The sequence below is a fragment of the Hydra vulgaris genome, chromosome 05 (assembly GCF_038396675.1).
Source record: "Hydra vulgaris chromosome 05, alternate assembly HydraT2T_AEP".
NCBI lineage: Eukaryota > Metazoa > Cnidaria > Hydrozoa > Anthoathecata > Hydridae > Hydra > Hydra vulgaris.
This window is the reverse complement of record NC_088924.1, coordinates 43,312,049-43,329,275: the sequence shown is the minus strand read 5'-3', so window position 1 is coordinate 43,329,275 and position 17,227 is coordinate 43,312,049. Positions and strand designations below refer to the sequence as shown.

Genomic DNA, 17,227 nt, shown 5'->3' with positions numbered 1-17,227 from the left:
TATTGACTATATTAGCACAAAAATTTCCAAAAGCATTGGAATTTTATATAAATCCAGAACATATTTAAGTAAAAAAAGTTTAACCCAACTCTACTACTCATTTATACATAGTTATTTAGATTATGCAAATATTGTATGGGGAAGCACAGAAAAAAGTAAGTTACAATGTCTTTACCGCCGTCAGAAGCATGCGATCCGTTTAATTAATTTTGCGGATCAATACACTCATTCCAAATCTTTTTTTATTGAAATGAAAATTCTCAATATATATGAGCTTAATGTGTTTAATGTCTTAATGTGAGTTAATGAGCTTGCTTATGCTTCATGTATTTGTGGAATAATGACTTATCCTTATTTGTCTTAAAGATCTCTTTTGTGAAAAACAAATAAATAAATATACACTTTAGGAATAATTTTCTCATATACAAACCTTTTTGTCGAACCAAATTTAATAAGTTTTGTATTGCTTATCGCGCACCGTATCTTTGGAATAAGGTTGTTTTGTCAAATTTTGATATATTTCACACTTATTCCACTTTCAAATTTAAACTGAAAAATTTTATTTTATCTATTGATGACGTAGTCAAGTACTTCTATTTGACACTTTTTAATCTTTGTTTAGAACTTTTATTTTATTGTAAACTACGCTTTATGAAACTTTTTAATTTTTGTTTTTATCTTATATATAAATGATAAAGATTCTATATATAGTAACGTCAGATTTATTTACACGAAATTTTATTTTATTTATTTTATATATTTTTATATATTTTTATATATTTTATTTATTTAATTATTTTATATATTTATAGGATCGTCAGATTTATTTACACTGTTTTTTTATTCATTTTTGTTTTGCTGTAAAATGTCAAAAGCTGTAAAAGGTTCTGATGATAAGATTATTAAGATCAGATGCCTTGTTTGTTTGTTTGTAATATACGGCATTTGTAGACGAGCAAAAAAAAAAAAAAAAGTTTGTTGATTCCGATGCTACCTAATTTGAAAAGCAGCCTGTTTTTCATTTCTTTTGAACATGCAAAAAACATGTTATCATGAAATATAAACTTTTAAAAAGCTTTAACTTCTGCTTTAAAGTTAACTGAAAGTGGAAGAAAGTCTGAATTTCATGAAACCACAAACTTCATTCCAATTTCTATTTTTTTATAGGTTAAATCTTCTCTTTGTATTTAAGATGAACAGTATAACCAAGAAATGAGCTAAAGTTATTATCTGCTCTATTTTTTCCCTAAATTTATTTTAGCATTTTGGCTAAGATTAGGTGTTAATTCTTTTAGGTCGTTTTTAAATATGACGACACTGTAACTAATAATACAACTGTCTCTCTTCATCAGATCTAATACAACAGCAACCGGTTTAAACATTTGTATTAGTTCTTCTGCAATTCATTTTACACCATGATTATTTACAAAATTTAGAATAATTTTATTAAAAATTGCTCTGTTTCCTTTTAAATTGTTCATACTATAAATAAATCTTTTAGAAAGGCTTCAAGACAAAACTAACATTACACGCTGTAATATTGAAATATATAACAATAATAATTGTTAGATATTAATCTTAATCTGCTCTCTAATATTTGAAGTTGCCGAATCCTGGGAAAATAGATTGAACATATGAGGTTAACATTCATACATATTAACATTACCATTTACTCAAGGTTACAATTGCTGCTTCATTTTCAACACATTTGCTACATTTTCTGTTACTACACTGAAAGCTTTACGACTAAACTATATTTTGCATTTATTTATAGAGTTTACGGCAATGTGAACTAAATAATTAGAAATATGTTAATAACCGAATATATTAAGTTTATCTGCAAGAAAAAAAGCTAAGTTGATTGTTATTACTGTTGCACAATCTATTGGTTTATTACGGACATCGCTCCACTCATCAATACTCACAGTTGAGGGCTAGTTATGAAACAATCCTGAATAGCTAGTTAAGCAGTTTTTGTTGACATCTAATAATTTTCCACGAACATCAATTCTATTAGGAGAGTTATATCCTGGGCGTATGAAATAGATCATTCTGAAAAACTGGATGATTGACCATTCTAAAAAGTAAGATAGTAGCCTAATTTATTCTCTCTAACTGCCCTTTATTGGTTTATTTTTCGGATTTTGTGGTTTTGATGGTATTTGAATTCAATTTAGCTGACTCCATCATGCCATTGTTAGTGTTTGCCGCTGTCTTCTTATATGAACACAAAAAATGTATTTCCTTAACGGTAGATTGACTTAGTTCAGTTTTTGCAATATTATTGTAGTCATTATCACATTTCAAAATATTTATCAACAGTTTGGGAATAAGGTTTACTTCTCTTTGAAGATATTTTTTAATTATACATTTTAGTTATACAAGTTTGGAGATCTTTTTCAATTATAAAATTCAATTATACAAATTTTAACTAAAAAGTAAAAAGTTACTATAAATGAAAAAAAATAACCCGAAGATATACCATATGAAAGGAATATGTCTCATATATATTTGGTAACAATAAAAGTCAATAAAACTACGTTATAAAATATGAAACTGAAAAATTGAAACTGAAAAAAAACGAAACTGAAAAATTTGTTAAACAGATTAAACTATTTACACTAAGTTTAAAAAAGTGACATTAAAAATTATGACTAAGTTATATTGAGATTTTAATTTAAATTAATTTCAATGACAATTATTTACTATTTATTATAATTTAATTAACCATAATATATTTAGAAGGTAAAAAATAAATATATTTAGAAGATAAAAACACAATCTAATAAATATATATTATAAAATTAATCAAGAATAAAAAAAGATAAAAGTAAAACAAAGAAGAATCCTTTAGAAAGATTTTTTTCAAGAGTTTTTTTAAAAATTGCTTGCTGTTGCTTAACGTTTCGGTACAAATATTGTAATGATTGTAGCAAAATTCGAAGAGTATCTTCATGAATTACATTTTTTGAATCCCTGTTTTTAACCTTTTTCTTAGCCAGCATTATGTTTTTCATATTCAACCTATGAATATGCATAATTCCTTTATATCATCTAAAAAGGTGTGTTTAATTGAACAATTATTAGGCTGGAAATTGATGATTTCATAAGTTACTTTATTATTTAAAGACCGATAAGTAGGTTTGTTTTGTTTTGCTGTATGCAAGTTAACATTTACTGAATTTTAAATAGAAAGTATATATAATTTTCAGGATACTTGGAGACATTATATATTAATTTAACTGCATTCCTTTCAGTTCGTCATACTTTTTTATTATTAAATATTTATTATCAAAGAGCTCTAAGTCCGCGAGTTAGCGTCGGAACAGCAAAGGATTTATAAAACAAAAAAATAGAACCTGGATGTGCATACGATATTCTAGATTGAACAAGAACTTCTTTAGAAGAAACAAAACTGATTTAGAGCCTAGGTATGATACAGTTGCGCTGTTGTTATGACTTAAAGAAAATATTGTGCTGACTATTTTGCGAGGCAAGTTTTTATAGAAGTAAAGATTATCAACAATTCTAGTTGCACCTGTCAAAAGTTTTCAAACCGTCTAGTGAACATAAATATTTAGACAAATTGTTGTTGTTATAATCCTTAATTTTTTCACCTATGACAAATTCAGCATGCAGGGTCATCAAAACTAAATTAAAGCGGTTCTTTTATATTCCGGCAGATGAGTAAAATAAGGCATTTTAAATGTTAGGTAAGTATTGGAATAATGCTGAAACAACGATATTTGATTGGATCGGTAATCGGTTTTTTATAAGATTTTACTAGTGGTTTATTAACTAATATTGACATTAATTTAGGGGTCCATCCATAAAATAATTGAAAAAAGAAATATTTTTTTGATCTATTGCGTTAGTGCGTCAAATTGGGAATGTTTTAAAAATATTAGCAGAGAGTTGAAATAACCATTGCATTTGTTTGATTATAAGCATAAAATGCCGTTTTAAAATTTTCATTAGTGTTTATTATCTCATTAGGAATTTTACTAAGCAGAAGATAACGATTAGTAGAATTATGGTTTATTTTTTCAGTGATTAATTGTTTTAAAAATAGTAGTATATATGGTGATGATAGATTCTTTATCCTTTATATTCTTAATAGTAAAAAAATATGGATTCGAGTTTGTATTAGACTTAAAATTATTCCAAAACTTTTTAGGTTAGAGTTTTAGTTTTTCAAACTTTATGTGTTGTTGATAAAGGTCATTTTTAGTAAGGTTTTAGGCTGCATTACTCCAGACATATGGATGACTAAGCGCTAAACCAGCCTATACAACAAATATGTTGAAATGAGATAACTTGACGCAAAGTTTAAAAGTTCTTAAAAGATCTCATGGAAAACAATAAGAACTTTATGAATTTTTTTTATCTTTAAAACATTTAAAACTATGTATAAAACTAACTTTGTTCCGAAACCAATGTAAACTCTAAAAACAATAAATAACTCAAAAACAACAACAACAACAAATGAAAAAATAAATAAATAATAATAGGTTTATTTATCAACACCTAAACGACTATATATTACCTATTTATGTGTATTGAAATAAAATTTAAAAAAATTAAAAACTTCTTTTTGTCTGTTTTTTTTTTGTTTTTTGCATTTTGCATTTCTATTTTCTTTCTGCCGAAATTGATAACATAATTTTTTAAATATAAACTTATTTCAAATTGAAGTGTGAAGATTCTGACTATTTTAAGTCCAATTAAAAATAAGAGTGGCAATTGATAACTAATATTTTAAAAGTAATTAGGGATAACGGCGCATCAACAATAGAGAAGATATGTGAATTTTAAAACATTTACATGATCAGTTTAAGATGAGTTTGGTAATGTAAGATGACAGTATGTGACTTCAGTACCAGAGTCTTTAAATAAGTCGACTTATTCAAATTCATTTGATTTAATAAATTTCAATATAAAATAAACAACTAATAAATAAATAATTAAGAAATATTTGTTTCTCTTGAGGCTTGATCGCTTTAGTTGATCGTATACTTTGTAAGAAGATAATTGAAAATCTTCAAAAATAATTATTTTGCCATTTCACTAATCACTAATTGCAATTCCTTAAAGAATGTCTATTTGACTTGTAATTGTTTCTAATGATGTTTAGTAGTTTCATGACGAGATTAAATATATGTCGATTTCAATAATTCTGGTATAATTGCCAATATATTTTTATCCTCGTAAAGAGATATGACGTTTTGAGATTGATTTATTGGTACAAAAAAATGATTTCCTCCATAGATCGACTGTGTTTGTGTTTATTTGCCTGGCTCAAAAATAATGAGTAGGAGTTTTTGCAAATATTTTTAATAAAAGTTTATTTGAGTTTTAATACCCAGTGTTTGGATAGAAATGTTATATCATGAAAAATACAAAAGTCTCGGTATATATAAGATTTGAACTAAGTCCCTTGTAATTTAAAGCATAAGTCGAAAGTTTTGGAAGTTTTTTTTCTTTATTTGATGTAGTATTTGAAGCCAATTATTATTAATTATTAAAAATTTTTGTGGTTCACGTTTAAATATTTGTGAACGTTTAAATACAATTTGCATCTTTTCCGTAACAGTTTAACTATTATATTATTATCTCATGTAGAAGTGTTGAACATTTTATCTTTTTCTGAATTATTTACTAAGACTCTGATAAGACTGAACTCGTCCTTTGTTTCCCCCAGCCGTATTACATTTTTAGCCGTATTAATATTTACATTTCGTAATAAATAGTTATGCAATTTTTTTTATGGTGAAGTGCATAATTAAAAAAAAAAAAATTATAATCATTTTCTGGTATATAGCTTCCATATTAGTTTAAAATCGCGTTTATTGACCAACGGATAATTCTATTACCGGCAATAGTATGATTACCCGGACTTTTTGTTTCAAATGTAGGCTCCGATATTTATTGATTTAACATTAGTTAGTTTTATATGCACTAGCTAAAAATATCTACTTAAACAATCTTTTAATCATAAAAAATACATAAAAGACGTTATGCTATATATAATCAAAATTTATTTAGGATCTAAAAAAAAAAATTAATTTTGAATTAAAATGGTCTCTTCTATAATCTGCTCCTGCCTAAAATGTTTGAAAGAAAAACTTTATTCATTTAGATGGATAATTTATTAAATAAAAAATATCAAAATTAATTTCTAGATATAGACATTCAAATTAGTATTTGTTAGTAAAATAATTACCCATTTAGATGGATAATTTATAAAATAAAAAATATCAGAATTAATTTCTTGATATAGACATTCAAAATAGTTTCTCTTAAAAAATTATAAAAATAAATAGTAAAATTAAAACTAACTATATTCTTAAGAAATCTATTCTCAATTATTTCATAAATTTCAATTATAACTTTATAATAGCTTTAATAAATTATTCTATAACAACCAATATGGATTCCGAATCTATCTGTGCTAATGCTGAAATGTTATTCATAATAACAAAAAGGTTCTGCTAAGTATTATATGAAACCAAGGAGTCAAGGGCTTCTGCTCTTGATTTACCAAAGACTTTTGATAAATTTTGGTGTCTAAATAACTATTATTTTATTTTCAGGCACTTATGTGATACTATAGGATTCCATTCTTGATTCTGTAGTATTTATTATTTATATTAATGATCATATTAAGATCGTTGGGTTATCATTTACCATATAAAAATCAATTATAAAGTTAGCACCTGCTTAGGTTGCTTCTCTTTGTTGCATTTAGTGTTTTCTCACCTCTAGCTTTAATATATATTTCTGTCCAAATGTTGTAAACGTATCTGTTTCTCTTTTCAAAAACATTATTGTAGTAACTTTTTAAGGAGTTATAGTAAATTTTCTATCCACTAAAACTCAATTTTGTATGACTCATTCTTAATTTAAAATCATCATCTTAGGCTCATCATCTTTTTATTGTAACTATTCCTACATGCTTATATGTTCCTTTAAAGAATTTTAGGTTTTCTTTCAATTGTTTTCTTGTTTATTAGGTCATTTTAACGGCTTTGTTAAAGATAAATTTGTTTTAAAAAAGAAATTAAAAAGACGATATTCCTAGAAGAATTACGCTTGTTTTTCAGTTGCTATTTTTTTGCTTTGTTTAAGTATTGAAAGATTACTTGAGTTTAAGAAATAGTTAAAAAGTTTTAAATTTATTATCATGATTACCCTGCTACTGATGACAAGGAATCCTGTGCAAACAGGTCCATGACCGGCTGTCTCTTTCTAAGTAAAGGTTAAAAGATGTGTACTTCTATTCGTCAATGCAATGTAAAACCTGTCATGTCTAAAGTAGTATCTGTTTTTTATATAGTTGGAGGTGTCTTTGTTTTACCTCACCAGTAATTTACTATATATATATTTTTTTTATCTGAACCTTTAGTGCGGAGTTCACTTCCAAATAAGTTGCTATTTTTATCTCTGTTTGACATGTCTTATAAATACGTTTTTATTATTCTTGTGTTGTGTATATAGTTCAAAAATAACGTAAACGGAAAACATATTTAAAATCACTAAAATTTAGTATTTTGCTTTTACTAAAAAGAAAGAGTTTAAAAGCACGAAAACAGAAGAGTTAAAAAGTTGTGGGTTGAATGAGTTGGACAGAGGAGTTAAAAAGTTGTAGGTTGTATAAGTTGGAGAAAAAGGTAGTAGAGAGAGAGATTCAAAGAAATAGAGTGCAGGGAAAAAAACTAAACAGGTAAAAGTTTTTAGAATATGCAGTGACAAATACAATAAAATATGTGACTTTGCTGGATGACAGTTATATTTTTAATTTATAATTTAGTTATAATAGACACATATGGTTGATACAAAGATTGCTTTATTATTTGCTAATCGTCATCTGATACTTATCCTTTAAAAATATATATTATTTTAAAATATAAGTTATGAAATAAACAATAAATACCGCAGTGGACTTACATCGTCCGGGGGATCTCCGTCAGACGTCTTAGGGACATCTGGACGTCCTTATGACGTCCAACAGACGTCTCCTGGAGGACACGTGCCCACTGGGACATAAATAAACAAACAGCCAATTAATGTGGTAAAAACTAACAAAAATATAAAGTTTTTCTTTTACTTCAGTTTATTAATGAGTCCGGCATCTTTAATAAAAATCATGCATAGTTTGCATAGACATCGCTTTGAAATCCAGTTTTTGATTTTCAATTTAAATTCCTTCAATGATGAAGATTCCAATGTATACTATGTTGTATAAATATTAGTATAACTTTGTATTTTCATAACTCAGATTTGATTCAAGAAACTTAATTACCTTACTCACATTTTTTCATTAAAAGATCACCTTCATGTCGATTTTAAATCATTCGTTGTTTACAAACTCCTTTGTGCAGGATGTGAGTCCTGTTATATTGGTCAAACTACTTGCCACTAAAAGACGCTAATAATTAAACACTGCAGACGCAACAAATATTCTCTTATTCATAAGCATCTTTACTTACTCAAAAGACAAATGTTTTGGTAATTATGATGGCAAATGCTTTTCGACTTTGGATTGTGCCAATAATAAAGTTGAATTAAAAACTAAAGGAAGTATTTTTATTGGATTGGAAAAACCATATGATATGAATATGAATAAATCATACAAGTAAATCATGTTAAAATGACTCTACGGGCATTTGCTGATTTAAATTAGATTCAGATCGCGTTTAAATGACATTAAAATTGATCTTAACGTTTAGGAATCAATTCTTAACGAATTCTGATTATTTAGAAAGCGTTTAAACTTTTTTACAGCGTAATTGGCATTTTAACATTTAATTAATGTTTAAACCTAAATTTTGAAGTTTATATTTAATTAATCGAATTTGATTTCATTTTAAAAAAAAAAAAAAAAAGAATAAAAGAGGATTTTCTTTCTGGTAGAAGACAAGTTAAACAAAAGCTATTATTATTTTTTTAAATAATTGTGTTAAAAATGGCTCTTTTTCTCTAAAACAATTGTTTTATTAAAAAAGTCTTTTCTATACAGCAATTGCTTTATGGAAAAGGTCCTAAAGGTAAAGTTTGAAGTCCAAAAATATATTATTTTTGCAATAAAATATTTTTGCAAACTCTCCTACGTCACTTTTTCCGTTAAGAAGTAGTTTGAATTCTAAGATTCCAATACTCAAATCAAGTTCAATCCAATTCAAATCAAGGCTACTACACCAAAACAGAGTAAAATGGAGCAATCAAGTAAAAGCTCTAAATTTCCTAATACTTTTAATTTGGATAACTTTTACTTTTAGTTGAAATTATACGATCTATGAAAGTATTTGGTGTTATAATTCTCACGCAAAACGTCACGATAATTTAATTTTTTTAAATCAAAATTATTACAAACTTTCTGAAAAGTTCTTATTAAAAATGATTTTGCAGCTTGATATAACTATATAACTATTTACATTGTACCTAAGATAACAGAATTTTATAATCTCTTTATCTGCTATCTAGTAATTTAAATTCCATGAATCCTTTATCTATTATTATAATATATATATATATATATATATATATATATATATATATATATATATATATATATATATATATATATATATATATGTATATATATATATATAATTTTATAAATGAACTTTTATTTACAATACTTTATGCATACTTAATAATGTGATGGTTTTTTATATTGCAGTCAAATCATTTGTATTTTCATAACCAGTCTTACAATTAAACAGACTCTGTTCATTTAAAACAATTTAAGTTTTAAATGAACAGACGTTTCATAGCAACTGCACCCCAAATCAATCAAATGTCTTAAGCTAGTAAGTTATCAAATTTAAAAGTTTTCCATTGTTTTGTTTTACTCCTGATCTAGCCAATGCAGTAGCCTAAGCTCTAATATCTCTTTTTACCATTATATCTAAATCATATAACTGTGAAATATGGAATTTGATAAATTGTGGCATAAATCCAGTTTTTAAGCATATATTTTACACCATAAATATTAAAAATTGACTTTTTAAAAAGTACTACAACATTAGGTAAGTAAGCGTACCAAAATTTAAATATTTTTTTTTAAATCCTATTTATATGAATAATGTAACTTATTTTAGAATTCGAGAGAAAAGTTCTCAATCTTCTAGCTGTTGAAATGATGGCTATGCCAAATTCAGAGCACATTGAAACAGGTAAAGTTCATCTGGAAATTAATGCTAGTTCTATTTAGAACTTGAATGGGTATAGAAATTTAGAGAACAGTGTGAAATACTTGCAATTAAAACATATTTAGTGAGTCAAAAGGTAAAAAAAATTTCTTCAAGTTTAAAATCCTACTAATTAAAGTTTGACAAAGATTTTAAAGTTTTTTTTTCAAAACGCGTTTTTAATGTCTAGAAGATATTTGTTTTGATGCCTAAAATATGTGTTACTTTTACTGGACAAGCAGGATTTATTTTTTAATTCAAATCTGGAATCCCATATCTATTAAAAAGTAGAATTTTTTAATAATTTATTAGTAGTTTAGCCTTTTTAATAACTTATTAAAAGTTTCGCCTTCTTTCACGAATCCCCTTTTCGTGAAAGAAGGAAGATCTACTAAAAATACTCCAAGAAATCTTATAAACGATTTTTTTCTAATTTTGTTTTGTATTATTTAAGTATTGATAGAAAAAACACAATTAAAGACCTTCCATTCTAAGACTCTACATTATGTCGACATGTTGTTGGTAAAAAAACAACATGTCGACATAATGTAGAGTCTCAGAATGGAAGTGTGTTTAACTAAAATCAAAATCAAAGTTAGGTTATAATTCTATTGTACTAAAATAAATAAATGTAATAAATCTTAAATACCATTTAAACAATGGATTTAAACAGTTATTTAATAAACGATTAAAAATAATTGAATGAACCTTGAATTTGAAATATATAAGAATTGAATCAAGATTGAATGCAAATAAGTTCTTGAAAAGTATAATACAAATCTATGATACGATGAATAGGACTTTCAAAGAGTCAAGCTATATCTGACAAAATTATTTAAATACTTTAAAAAGAATTAGCAGAATAAAAATTTGTGAAGCAATCTATTAGTGCCCTATCCACGGCTCGTCTTGTACCACTTTTGATTTTTTAAATTTTTTTTTGCATCCTTTTTCTAAAATCTGCGGACCCTGTATATATATATATATATATATATATATATATATATATATATATATATATATATATATATATATATATATATATATATATATATATATATATATATATATATATATATATATATATATATATATATATATATATATATATATATATATATATATATATATAATTATATATATATAAATATATATATATATATATATATATATATATATATATATATATATATATATATATATATACATATATACAATACATTTATATGTCTAACAATGTCTTTTAATTTTAAGATCTTAGTTATTGACTATTACTAAAAAAGTTATTAAAATTTATAAAATAATTTAATCATGTTTCTTCACTTTAATGATAGCTCTTTTAATATAATTACCAAAGTATTTTGCAAATATTATGACTAAATAAAAAAATGTGAACTAAAAAACACTTAGAAAATCCAAACAAAGGTAAACTTTACAAAAACATTGCAAACAAAACAAAAAATTACGTTAAATACTTTTGGCTAAAAAACAACAAAAAAAAAGCATAAGAATAAAAGTAAAAAGAACAATAAAAAAATAAAAAAATAAAAATAATATACGGTAGAATAAAACAAATAAAATAAATTGATAAAATGAGAATAAAAACATATAACATATAACTGTATACACAATTTATATAACACTATTTAAAAATAAATAACGATTAAAAAATAAAACAATCATTGACTAACTAATAGTAAATTAAACTTTATACGCTAAACATTTAAAGAAAAAAATTTTTTACTACAAGACCACAAAACAGCATAACTAAAAAAGAAATCGTAAATAAATAATCCTAAGAAATATATGAAAGAAAACTAAAAAAAAATATGAAAAGAAAACTAAAAATATTATTTGAAAAATTTTAAAATCTTGTTTTGACTGTGCTCTTTTCCATTCTTTTTATTTCTTTCATTAATTAACTTTTTTTCATTTTCTTATTTTAAACCTTTTATTTCTGTTTCTTTTTTTTAACATATACATATTCATTTTCTTAATATAATTTCAACCTTTATATACTTTATATTCTTATACTTTAGCAATTTAAAAATTTTTTATCAAAAAAACTACATTATAATTAAAAACTATTTTAGTAAAGAAAAAATAACTCTAAACAAATATTTACCCTGGTCCATTTGAACTAAAAGTAAAAGCATAATTGCTATTTTTTGTATTTGAAACAACATGAAAGGGTTTAATGAATACAATAAGTTTTTCTTTACCAACAACAAAGCGTGTGTAAGACATTGCAAATTGAGTCGTTTCATTAATATAACCAACCTTAAAAAATATGTATATATGTATAAATATATATATATATATATATATATATCTATATCTATATATATATATATATATATATATATATATATATATATATATATATATATATATATATATATATATATATATATATTTATATGTATATATAAATATATATGAATATATATGTATATATATATTATATATATATATGTATATATATATATATATATATATATTTATATGTATATATAAATATATATATATATATATATATATGTATATATATATTATATATATATATGTATATATATATATATATATATATATATATTTATATATACATATATATATATATATATATATATATATATATATTTATATATACATACATATATATATATATATATATATATATATATATATATATATATATATATATATATATATATATATATATATATATATATATATATATATATATATAAACATTGAATTGTTTTTTAATTTTAAATTTTTTTTGTATTATTTTTTTAATACATTTTATATTTAAGAAACTATAATAAAATTAACAAAAAAGGTCAGTGCCAAATACGTATTTCACGAATAAAAAAAAGAAACACCATCAATTCATCCGATCCTCATTGATAACTACAACATTGAGCACACACTAACTGATTCTTCTTGTGGAGCTACATTATTATTCTTATCAAAAAAATGAATATATAAACGAACAAATTATTTAATGATTTATAAACCACATTATTTAGAACTTATTTAAAATAATTTTTTTCTTAAATAATATAAAACTATTAAAAATAGTTTTTTATTTAAATCTAAAAGTATTGTTGGTATATAAATATAAACACCTTTGCATGGATATAAGCAATTTTACAATTATCATGTCTGTCCTACTTCAAAAAATAAATGCTAAAAATAAATTGTATCAATTTACCAACCAGAATTACTAATCACTCTGCTACAATCATTGACAATATTTTTTCTAATTTAATAACTAATAAATCATTTCATGAAGTTCGGCAACTTTAGCTTCTGATCACTTACCTCAATTTTGTATTTGTCCTAAATCTTAATAAGTTATTTATACCACGCAATCACATTTTATATCGCAAAATTTTAAAAATATAATAAAATAAACTTCAAATCAGATTTACCAAAAATTAATTGGGATAATCTTATAGAGAACAGTGATGTTAACTCTTGTTTCCAAACTTTTATTTCTGAAACAAATTTGATTTTGAAGCGCTACGCCCCAATTAAAAAAATTAGTATTAAGAATTTCAAGCGTCAATTAAAACCTTGGATTACAAAGGAATCATAAAGTCAATTCAAATCCGCAATCTTTTAAAAAAAAAATGTAAAGATCAAAAGATATTAGGAACATCAACAAATTTAAAACTGCTGTCGAACAATATAAATACATGATAATACCTTAATTAAGCTCAGTAAAAAAAACGCATTTAAAAAAACCCTGCAGAAAATGTAAGAAATCTTCGCGAAATTTGGAAAGGATTTAATAATTTAATAAATGTCAAAAACGCTAATCACTCATCTCCCAATTGTTTACAGGATAATGAAACATATATAACTGAACCAAATCTTATCTCTGAAAAGTTAAAGAGTTTTATTACAAGCGTTGCAAATAAATTTAAATCCAATATTTATTTGTCTTACATAAACTATACAAAATATCTTAAAAATCCAAATTTACATAGTCTACTTCTATCTCAATCAAATATTCCTGAAGTTTCATCTCTTATATCTAATTTCAAATCGAGAAATCAATAGGCTCAAATAGCATTCCCACAAACATTCTTATAAATTTTAACAACGAATTTTCAAATATTCTTTCTAAATTATTTAATATATCATTCGTAAATGGAAATTTTCCGAATGTTCTAAAAATATCTTGTGTTGTTCCAATATTTACAAACGGCTCTAAACTTTTATGTACTAGCTACAGACCTAATTCTCTTTTATCTAACATTAGTAAACTTCTTGAAAAACTTATGTATTCTAGAGTGTACTCTTTTTTTAACACTTTTGACTGTTTAAATGAATTTTGATTTGGTTTTTGTTTAAAACATTCTACCTGCATTGCATTTATAAGTATCAGGAAAAAATCAGGAAAGCTCTCGACACTTTGGTCATTTTGTTTGTGGTATTTTTATAGATTTATAATAGGCTTTTGATACAGTTGATCATAACATTTTGGTTTCTAAATTAGAACATTATGGTATTTGTGGTGTTATAGGTGACTGTTTTCGATTTTATCTTACAGATCGGAAACAATTTGTAAGTACTAATGGTTACAACTCTACTAATAAATCTGTTGAATTCGGTGTTCCTCAAGATTCCGTTGCTGGTCCTCTTTTGTTCTTAATATATATTAATGATATAAACATCTCTATTCGCTTCTCGTCAATTCATTTTTATGCTGATGACACAAACCTTTTGCATATTAACAAACCGTATGTTTCTCTATGTAAAAACATAAATTCGGAGCTAAAAGGTATTGTTCACTGGTTAAATGCTAACCTAATATGGTTTAATACAAAAAAAAAACTGAACTAATCCTTGTTTTTCATCTTCTAGAAAAAAACACAATCAAAACAACAATTCTAAAATTCAAATTCAAATTAATAATAAACGGTTATATGCTACAAAAGTTATTAAATATCTCGGTGTTATGATTGACTGCAATCTCTCGTGGAATTTTCATGTTGATGAGCTACGCAAAAAAACTAACTTGAGATAACGGCGCATTTTCAATAGTTCGTCAATATGTTGTTAAATTCGCACTAAAGAATATTTATTGCGCATTATTTTTATTACATTTTAATTACCTTTGTCAAATTCGGGGTTAAAATTGCAACCATCACAGCAAAAAATTGATGTCTTCTCAACGTCAATCCATAAGAATTATAAACTTTCAACCTTTTAAGTCATAAACATCAGAATCTTTCAAAAAACTAAAAATTCCAACCTGTCCAGCGCTTGTAAAATTTGCTAATCTTCTTTTTGTATTTGACTCTCCTAATAAAAACTTACGTTCTTCTATAACAAACTTTTTTAAAGAAAGTAGAACACTAAATACATACCAGTGGCGTAACTATAAATTTCCCCTCCGCCAAAAGTGTAAAGGGGCCCTCCCACTTTAAATTTTTTCAATAAATTTTTACAAATGAAATATCCAATATTTGATTGTTATATTGAGTTAATATAACACGATTAAGTATATAAAAAATATTTATTTTATAAATTTGAGAAATAATCAAGAATCTTTTCTCAAAATGACTATAAAAAAGAACGAACATTAAAATTATGTTTAAGAGATGCATACTTAATAACAAAAACTACCTTTACCTCACTTATTTCTATAGTCGAATTTTTATTTTTATAATAGCTATACTTTCTTAACACAGAATAGTTTATACTATTTTACATTCGTTAATATGTGATACATAATGACGCTAACAAAAACAAATTTAAAATTTAATTTCTGTATGAGTGACAACATCTTTATTAACCATTTAGTTATTATTACTAAATACTTATAATTAATTTACTCATTATTATATTATTTTACATTATTATCATTTATATATATATATATATATATATATATATATATATATATATATATATATATATATATATATATATATATATATACATATATATATATATATATATATATATATATATATATATATATATATATGTATATATATATATATATATATATATATATATATATATATATATATATTTAAACAATTTTAAAATGTATTCTACATAATAGAGTGCTCATTGTTCTTAAAAAAACAGAGCAATTATATATTAGTAGAAAATATTTTCATTTTACACTGTGTTTCATCAACAAAGATTCATCAGAAATCTGATAAATCTTTTATCAGATTTTTGATGAATCTTTGTTGATGAAACTCAGTGTAAAATTAAAAAAAAATTTTTGTTAAGTGATTTTCTACTGTTATTGTTAATAAAAAATAACTATTTCGTTCAATAAAATATAAAAAAGCTTTTATTTAAGTTATTTTATGACTTTTATTTAACTTTTTTTTATATGAAATCCATGTCAACCTATTTTTGTGAGCTTTTTTTATAATATTAGCAACTACCTCAATGGTGAATGTCTTGAACATGAAATTTTTTTATTCTAAATGAATTTTTTTTATTTTACATGAATTTTTTTTATTCTAAAGGTTTTAAATCAATTTCTATTTTGTTTATATACATCAGTAGTTTTTTATTTTGTTTATATATATATCATACTATGGGGTATGCTAAGTCATTTTAAATAACTGTTACTTTTAAAGACATAAAAATATCAAGAACATGTACCTAAAATCAAGAAACTCCTTTTTTGTTAAAAAAGAAATCATCAAGAAAATATTTGCATAATCTTTTAAAGCAGGGTTTCCAAATAAACTTTTTTTTGTACCGTTTTAATCATATCTTGGAAATGAATATGGTTCAAAGTATTGCACTCATTGGATTAAAAAAAATGCTTTTTATCAACAAATTCCATGCATGACTAACCAATTTTTAGCCGCTTCTGACAGAAGGTGGCCTGATATATAAAAGGTTATTTTCTGTCTTCTGATATATTTACATTGAGGAAAATATAATTTTCCACGGCGTTTGACTTCTAAAACTTTGGAACCTTTCTCTGAATTTTCTCCCTTCAAAGATATATGAGAGATAACGTGAATTGCTTTTATGTTTTG

General features: G+C 24.1%; 1 protein-coding gene across 2 annotated transcripts in view; it reads right to left on the bottom strand.

Moving 5' to 3' along the window:
• The window catches only part of LOC136080882 (uncharacterized), a 127,875-nt gene that overhangs the window by 72,935 nt on the left and 37,713 nt on the right, over positions 1–17,227 (bottom strand). For both annotated transcript variants that reach the window (XM_065798256.1, XM_065798255.1), the window contains one exon: positions 12,319–12,473. In XM_065798256.1, coding sequence (XP_065654328.1) covers positions 12,319–12,473 — 155 coding nt within the window. The remainder of the gene's footprint in view (positions 1–12,318; positions 12,474–17,227) is intronic.